The 8,628-nt window shown below is 58.1% G+C and overlaps 1 protein-coding gene across 4 annotated transcripts; it reads left to right on the top strand.

The window, feature by feature from the left end:
* The first annotated feature begins 91 nt into the window (after positions 1-91).
* On the top strand, positions 92-8,556 carry FAM131A (family with sequence similarity 131 member A). 4 transcript variants are annotated; one of them, XM_041731558.1, is made up of 6 exons: positions 92-737; positions 3,003-3,145; positions 5,358-5,451; positions 5,707-5,889; positions 6,051-6,167; positions 7,476-8,556. In XM_041731558.1, exons 1-6 carry the CDS (start codon positions 701-703, stop codon positions 7,949-7,951), a joined length of 1,050 nt encoding a protein of 349 aa, XP_041587492.1. In that variant the 5' UTR covers positions 92-700; the 3' UTR covers positions 7,952-8,556. The 4 variants fall into 4 exon arrangements, with proteins under 4 accessions (XP_041587492.1, XP_041587494.1, XP_041587493.1 ...); XM_041731560.1 differs by lacking the exon at positions 3,003-3,145 and adding an exon at positions 1,923-1,983; XM_041731557.1 differs by lacking the exon at positions 92-737 and adding an exon at positions 2,049-2,331.
* The last annotated feature ends 72 nt before the right edge of the window (positions 8,557-8,628 follow it).

The raw sequence follows: 8,628 nt of genomic DNA, 5'->3' as shown, positions 1-8,628 counted from the left end.
GCAGCCTCCTTTCCAGAGCTGGCACTGTAGCACTTCCTGTAACCTGGCACCCCTCTTGCCTCTTCCCCTGTCCATGATTGTGGGGATTGGAGGGTCCACTTTCCTGGAGGGTTGGACCCTTGAAACCGACATGGTGGGGTTCCCTGTTAGCTGGTAGGGAAGAAGAAAAATAGCTGTGGGAGTACTGCCAGAACACACTTGCTGGGCTTACTCTCCTAGAAGAATGTGATGCAGACGGACCTGTGCGTGGAGGAGGCCCTGGGTTTCACGCTGTTGTGGCCAAGAAGGCCTTTATGGCTTCAAGGTCCCCTCTGTAAGAAGGGCTGAATGCGAGGAGTCTGACCCCAAGGCGGTGTGCCGGGCAGCCCGCGCCCATGAGCTCCCGCGCACCCTTTTCCTTCAGGGTCGCTCCGCAGTAGGGCCTGGGAGGAGAGGACGGGGTGTTTCCGGACCCGGCCCCAGGCCGCCCCTGCGTGGCCGTGACGCGTTCGCCCCGCCTGCCTTGGGTGGTGACGCGGGTGGCCACGCCCCCGCGCTGACGTCACCGGCCCGGTTCCCTCTCCGGGGAGCGGCGGCGGACGCGGCTCCCACCCCCTCCCCTCTCGCGGGCTCTCCCCTCCCCGGCGGCGGCCGCGGCCCGACCCTCTGCAAGGCGATGGCCCGGGCCCCGAGCGCGGGCTAGCGTGCTTGGGTGCCGGCCATGGGCTGTATCGGCTCTCGGAGTCCGGCGGGTCAGGGTAAGAGGCGGAGGCCAGGCACCGGTGGGGAATCGGGCTGCGGCTGCCCGGTGCGCGGGCCGCCGGTGGGTGGGGGCCTTGAGGAGGGGGCCGGTGTCGGGGAGAGGGAGGAGCCTGCACCGGGGAGGCGGGCCCGGCCGGAGGAGGGAGCGAGCCGAGCGGGGAGGGGGCTGAATCGACTCGGCTTCGCTCCCACGGCCTGCCTGCTTCTGGGCTTTGCGGTGCAGACCCGTAGTCTTTACGCCCGGATTCACACCGCTGCCGGGGGCAGGAGGCGCGCACAGCCTTGGGAGGGGCAAGTTGTCTACGGCCACTGGCCTTCCACGCCCACACACCCGCCGCCCCCGCGGCCCACACCTTTCCTCTCCCGTGCCCTGGGAGTGGCCCTTGCTGGGAACCTGCCTCTCCTAAGCTGTGCCCCAACCCCCTTAAGAAGGTAGCCTGCAAGGCCTGTCAGGCACCCCACTATGGAGTTTTTTGGCTAAAACTTAACTGCTTCCTTCAGAATCAGATGAGTGATGAAGGGGACTGAGGCCCCCTTTGGGGCACCTGTGAGCACAGATCACCATAATAACTTTTTGTTCCTTTCCCCCACTCCCAACAAAATCATCCTACCTTGTGGTGGGAAAGAGGAGCCCACAGAGAGGCCATTAGGGCTTCCTACAACTGGTGATCCCTGCTGCTTGGATCTTGGTTCCTATGGATGGTGGTGCACGTTGGGGCCTGGCCTCAGCGCTATGCATCTGAGGTCTGCCAGTTTACCTAAGGGTCATGGATTTCTCCAAGCCTAAGGCCAGGCGGGGACTCACTTGTGAGGTTGAGGGCTGGGTTTGGTATGGGTCCTGGGCTTTCAGAGCAGGTGGTTAGTCATACAGGTCTTAGTGTGGTTTGTACTTAAGATTCTTTGGAGCTAAGACTCTGGCTGAGATTTGTACTTTCTTTGGGTTCCCACGAAGAATTCTGGGATTTGTAGTCCTAAATTAACCTCATGACTTTTGAAGCTGAGAAGCAGCAGACTGCTCTGATCCCTCTGGCCCTGCTAAGGCTTGGAGTTCAGGAAGTCATTCTCTCCTGTAGTCAGGGGAGGGTTTGGCTGACCTCAGGACTGGCTTTGAGAGCCCTGATTAGGTACCAGCTGGGGGCCAGGGATGGCCTGTAACCTTGTGTCTTCCTTCTGGTTGGTAGCATTTCTGGGGACCACCAGCTGGCTGAGGCTCAGGGACAGAGACGGCTGCTCCAGCTAAAGGTCAGTTGTGATGTACATTGCCTGTTGGCACTGTCTAGGGGAAGGGCCTCAGCTCCCTGAGCTCTAGAGAGCTCTGCTGGGCCCCTTGCACTCCCACCTCCTCAAAGCCAAGAGGAAGGAGTGTTCTCCTTATGTGACTAGGCACAGGTTCCAAGTGGGGAGGGGACTGGCTCAGCATCCGGAGCCAAAATAAGAATAGAACTGGGAGCTGAGCCTGGAGCGGTTCTGGGCTTTTGGTTCTCTGCATCAACACAGCCAGCATGCCTATGATTTCTGTGCTGGGCAAAATGTTTCTGTGGCAGCGTGAAGGGCCTGGAGGACGATGGACTTGTCAGACAAGTCGCAGAGGTGAGACCAGGGAATGTAGATGAGATCTGGGAGGTGAGGGGAAGCTGAGAAGTAGGATGCTCAGGTGGCAAAAGGACAATTACTCTGGCTTAGATCTTGGGAACCAGGATGAAACAGGAACAACCAGGCCGGGGACAGACAGGGCATCAGGAAAAAAGCCTTGGGGGACAAGGGGGTGAAAGTAAGAAAAAATCATGGGTTTGTCAGAAGAGAAAAAAGCTGCATACCAGTGGATGCTGGCGAGAGGAAAGACCAAGAGAAAGAAGGTACCAAACCTGTAAAAGATCCAAGGTGGTGGTGGGGAGAAGGATGGCGGTGGTGATGGTGGTGGTGGTGGAAGAACGTGGTGTGCTTTCCAAGATGAATGAATGGGTTGGCCGAAAAACCCAAGATTTTCAGAATTTATGAAAGTTTAGGTTTCATCCCTAGAGTTCTGATGGCAAAATACATCCCGAGGAAGGGGCCCAGTGGGCTGCCACACAGTGGCCCCAGGGGCCTGAAGGTCAGGAATGTAGGATAGGGGTCTTCAGAATTGTGGAGAGCACCAGGTGGTTGCTGGTATCCTGGGAGGTGGGGGAGGGGTGAGGAGAATGATACGGCAGCGCCGGATGAAAATGGGGATTTTGACAGAAGTGGGAGCCCAGGTGAACAGCCTTTCCCCCACCCCTCAGTGGCCTCGGACCCTGCTTGGGCTGTGGAGTGGATCGAACTTCCTCGGGGCCTCTCTCTATCTTCCTTGGGATCTGCTCGGACCCTCCGAGGCTGGAGCCGGTCCTCCCGCCCTTCCTCCGTGGACAGCCAGGACTTGCCAGAGGTGCTGGGCCCCTGGTATTGGTAGGGGGAAGGGGGGCCGCATTCACATGAAGGGGATCTGTATCCCCCACCCCCGCCTCGCCAGCCTGCTTCTGGCTCCCTTTTCCTGCGAGCGGAGGCGCTATCCGGCCGGCCGGGCCCCAAGGCCGCCCCCGCGCCGGTCTGCTCGGCTCGGCGTGGAGCCAGCGGGCGGGCTTTGCTCGCGCCTTGGGCGCTGACGTCAGCGCATCCCAGGCCGTATCCCGGGAGACCCTGTTGCATGGTGATGGGTTGCCAGGGAGACACACACCTTTTCTTTGGGCCTGGGCCGCAGCTGCGCGGAGCGCCGGCACGGATGGCGGTGGCTGGGGGCAGTGAGGGGAGGGAGGGAGAGCGAGCCAGGAAACACCCAGCAGGTGCTCCTCCCCCCAGGCCTGGCCGGAAGCTAACGGCGCCACCCTGGGGCCCCTGTAAGCCAGGTACTGAGACGGGGGAGGGAGGGGGAGGGGAGCAGAGGGTGGGCCCGAGGTCAAGGGAGCAGGTGTGGCCCTTCTTGTGAAGGGTGGGAACCTGATCTGGAGAGCTAGGCAGTTCTGGGGAGGGGGCATGTTATCTCCGATTTCATTCATTCATTGAGGCAAACGTTTGCGGGGCTTGCCAGGGAACACTGAACCAGGTGCCAAGTGGAGGAAGGAGCCCAGGTAAATCAGAGTCAGGCCCTGCCATCCCCAGATCCCTCAGGAGAGATGCGAGGGCAATGCTGGGGTGGGGGTGGGGTGGGGGTATTGAAGAGACAGAGAAAACTACTGAAAACATAATAAGAGGCGACACTTGAGTCAGGCCTTAGATGGTAGGGAGCATTTTGTCAGGCAAGGATGGCGTTCTTAGCCCAGGGGAGAGCTGGGTTCTTTTGGCTGGAGGCAGGAGGGCTGTTTGCTGACAGGGAAGGTGGAAGTGGGGTTTTCTTGGGCAGAGAAGATCAGATGGTGGATTCCAAGGCCTGGAAAGGGGCAGGCCCTCACAGAGTGGGCTCCTTCAGTGCCTGGCTGTGAAGCTAGCACTTCACTGGGCAGTGGAGGAGCCCAGAAAAGGTTTTAAATAGGGACATGTGACCAGTTGCACTCTGGAGAAAATTGTTTACATTTATACTTTGCCTCATTCATTCAGCCTATGTATTTAGAAAGGTTACTCTGTACTGGGCACTGTGCTAAACGCTGGAGTGCAGCAGTGACCAAAAGAGACCAAATTCCTCCAAGGGCTAGAGACCAGTAAGGGAGACCAACGAGAGATAGGGAAACACATGGAGTAGACCCATGATTATACACACAGGGTATGGGTATGTTCATAGAGGTTGGTGACTTGCTACAGAGGGAGGATGGACACCTGGTAGGATGGCCAGGAAGACCTTTCTGAGGGAGTGTTGTTTTCAGCCAAGACCTGAAAGATGAGAGCCAGCCAGCTCTAGGGAGGAGTGAGAGGAACACTTACACAACGTTCTAGGCTGAGAGAAGCGCCTGGAATTGTAAGAGCTTGAGGGGGCACAATGGTGCTCATCTGGACCTGGGATATTGAGGGCTCAAGGAAGGGAGCACTGGCAGTGGGAACAGCAGGGAGGAGAAAAGCTTAGGGAGAGTTCATGGTAATGCTGAGGTTGGGAACTAGCCTGAATGGGCAGAGTGGTTGGGTGTTGCAGTGCAAGGAAGTCAGGAAGCAGGGCCAGATGTGGGAAAAGGGGTTGGGTTTGGTTTGGGTCATGCTGAGTTTGTGGTAGGCTGTAGAAACAGCTAGGAGACTGGGATGTCTGAAGATTGAGAGGAGGAGAGGGGCAAAGAGGAGAGAACCTGGGGGAAGTCCTTGATGACATAGGACTCCCTATGGCATCCCTTCCTTTTTTCTTCTCAAAGGCCCCCTTCCATGGTTCTTGACTTCCCAACCGCCCACCCTCCCTCCTTCCCTCCCTCCCTCCCTCTGGGAGCTGGGAGGGTGGGGATGGTAGCTACAGTTTTGTTCCTTTGGGTCAGCCTGAATCTCTGTTGCTCCTTTAGAGGACATAGCTTGCTGATCCTGGCTTCTTACTCTCCCTCTTACGTATCTCAGTGGCCACTGGGACCTAAGTACTGCCCTGACATTCCCTTTCCAGCTCCCATATCCCCTTGATGCTTTGGGTGGGCCATGGGCATGTAGGGGGATGCTGCTGTCAGAGGAGCACTGACCTTTTGATGCTGTCACCCAAGGTGAATGTTGGAGACACAGTCGCGATGCTGCCCAAGTCCCGGAGAGCCCTAACTATCCAGGAGATTGCTGCACTGGCCAGATCCTCCCTGCATGGTACGCACCCCCCCCCCCCCCCCCGCCCCACCATACCTCTGGCCCACTTTGTCCTTCCTTCTTCCTTTTGCACATACCCTCGGGGACTGTATCCTGTGCATTCTTGCTGGGATCTCCCTCTTCCTCCCCTTCTCAGAGGAATCTCAGCTCCCTCCTCCCATCCAAAGGCACGAGTGGACCCTAGCTACCACCACCCTGCACTGCCCTCCCTGGCCTGTGCCCTAACCAGGCTTCTTCCTTCTGCCCCACCTGCAGGTATTTCTCAGGTGGTGAAGGACCACGTGACCAAGCCCACGGCCATGGCCCAGGGCCGAGTGGCTCACCTCATTGAGTGGAAGGGCTGGAGCAAGCCAAGTGATTCACCTGCTGCCCTGGAATCAGCCTTTTCCTCCTATTCGGACCTCAGTGAGGGTGAACAAGAGGCTCGCTTTGCAGCAGGTGGGAAAGGGTCAGCTACACATTTGTCATTGGGATGCTCTTTCCACATGCCCATCTCTTCTCTTTCCTGTCTCCAACCTGAGCCCTCGTCTTAGCTCTTCAGCTAACGAATTCTGCTGGTGAATCTTCTCTGCTAATAAATTCTTTGTCCTCCCTGACAGGAGTGGCTGAGCAATTTGCCATTGCAGAAGCCAAGCTTCGGGCGTGGTCTTCAGTGGATGGTGAGGACTCCACTGATGAATCCTATGATGAGGACTTTACTGGAGGAACTGACTCAGGTAAGGGGTAGGCAATGCTAGGACCCCTAGCTGGGGTGAGACTGCCTGAGAGGCCTTGTGATTCAGAGCTCAGCCTTTGGAAGGGGAGGGTGGGAACAGACCCTGGCCACGCAGTCGCTGACAGTCTGGGGGCAAGAGGGCTTTCCACGTTCCTGGGTGGGCAGTCAGCAGCTGGAAATGGAACAGTTCCTTTCATGTACATGCTGAGCCTTCTGTCTGTCTGGGCCATTGGGCTGTGTAGTCCAGAGACCTCACGGACACCTTCTATGCAGCTGCATCTCTGGGAGAGTCTGCTGTGCCTTGCCTTTCCCTTCCTGGGCGGCCTTTTGGCCAGCTGCAGCAGCACAGATGAGCTGCGGCAGCATAGTGCCTCACAGGGCCATGGCCCTAGGCAAACAGGAAGGCGTGCTGGGCCTGGACTGCCCACAGGGCCATGCTGGCTCAGGCTCAGCATCCTCGAATTCCATCCGAGACCTGCCTCTGGGCCTTTCTCTGGGCCGATGCTCGCAGAGGGGACGCTGCGGGGCTGTGCAGCTGTGCACGGCCCTCCTTTCATCTTCCCATTCCCAGAACACACGGCTGACTTTCTCTGTAGCTTCTGGGCTCATGCCTCACAACACCCCACCCCCGATACTTCTTTGCCTTTGAAGATTGCCTCCACCAGCCCCTACCTCTCCTGCTAATTAACAGATTCTCCAAGGGCAGTACAGCAGAGCAGATTGGCAATACATTAGACTTCTGCTGTGGTCCAGAGGTGACTGATTGGGATGCCTGAGGCCAAGAAAGAGCCCTGAACCACAAATGTTCTTGTTGATTGAGTTCCAGGCCTGCTTTGACTCCTGGTATAACAACTAACATTTATCCAAGGCCACTACTACCCCACGTAGAACCTTTGTGCAAATTTGAAAAAAAGCACCTCTTTCTCTGGCGGGCACAGCCCCAAGCTAGGCCATGCTGCTTGGTGAGCAGAAGGGTGGGCTGAACTCTAGTCTTCACTCACTGCCTTGGATGGGCTCCCCTTGCGCATGAACCACCAGCACACGGCCATGCGGGGCATCCCCACATTTATTGCTTTCTTACTGTGTGCTGTATTCTTTTGTTCTCTCAACAACCCCATAAGTAGGTATAGTAGATTCCCCGATTTACCATAAAGGAGATGGATGCACTGAGATGTTGTGACGTGCCCAAAGTTACTCAGCTCCTCCCAGAGCTAGGGGTGCCAGGGGTGGCATGGGGAGAATGTGGCTTCCAGGTTGGCCAGTTGAAATGGGGCTAATAGGGGCTCTCTTCTTGTCTCTCCCTCTGCAGATATGGCTGGGCAGCTGCCCCTGGGGCCCCACCTCCAGGATCTCTTCACGGGCCACCGATTCTCCAGGCCTATGCGCCAGGGCTCTGTGGAGCCTGAGAGCGACTGCTCGCAGACCGTGTCCCCAGAGACCCTGTGCTCCAGTCTGTGCAGCCTAGAGGACGGGTTGCTGGGCTCCCCAGCCCGCCTGGCCTCCCAGCTGCTGGGCGACGAGCTGCTCCTCGCCAAACTGCCCCCCAGCCGGGAAAGTGCCTTCCGTAGCCTGGGCCCATTGGAGGCCCAGGACTCGCTCTACAACTCGCCCCTCATGGAGTCCTGCCTTTCCCCCGCCGAGGAGGAGCCAGCCCCCTGCAAGGACTGCCAGCCTCTCTGTCCGCCGCCAGTGGGCAGCTGGGAACGGCAGCGGCAAGCCTCTGATGTAGCTTCTTCTGGGGTGGTGTCCTTAGACGAGGATGAGGCACAGCCGGAGGAACAGTGACCCACATCATGCCTGGTGGCGGCATGTGTCTCCCGGCTGCTGCTGGGGGCAGAGCCTCTGTGCCCAGGTGCGGGCTAGAGGCTTCCGGCAGAGCTCCAAAGCCTAGAGGGCTCCTGGGAGCACTCACTCCTCCGTTGTGTGTTTTGCATGAAAGTGTTTGGAGAGGAGGCAGGGGCCAGGCTGGGGGCGCATGTCCTGCCCCCACTCCTGGGGTTTGCCGGGGGTTGCCCGGGGCCCCTGGGGCATGGCTACAGCTGTGGCAGACAGTGATGTTCATGTTCTTAAATCAAAAACGCCACATACACATTTCCTCCTTGGATGATGTGAACCCCGAAGGGGGTGGTTGTGACTGGGCTGTGTGGGGTGGAATGGGAGGGAGCCCGGCCCCTCCTCCCCCTCCCCCATGCCTCTCTCTTCTCTGCTTCTCTCCACCTCTGAGTTCATGTGCAGTGCTTGATAGAATCACCCCTACCCCAGGGCGGGCTGGCTCTTACCCTCCTGGAGCCTAGGATTGAGCCGTCCCCCAAGGGCCCCTCGCCCAGCTGGGCTCGTGCTGTGCTTCGCCTCTCCATCATCTCTAAATCTTCTTCTTTTTCCTAAAGAAAGAGGGGTTTTGGTCTGTTCTTTCAGTCGGATATTCTCTGGGAGGCACTGGATTGATGAAATCATGTACCCTC

Source organism: Vulpes lagopus, chromosome 17, assembly GCF_018345385.1.
Source record: "Vulpes lagopus strain Blue_001 chromosome 17, ASM1834538v1, whole genome shotgun sequence".
Classification (NCBI taxonomy): Eukaryota; Metazoa; Chordata; class Mammalia; order Carnivora; family Canidae; genus Vulpes; species Vulpes lagopus.
The sequence above is the reverse complement of the archived record's forward strand: the minus strand, read 5'-3'. Positions and strand labels throughout refer to the sequence as shown.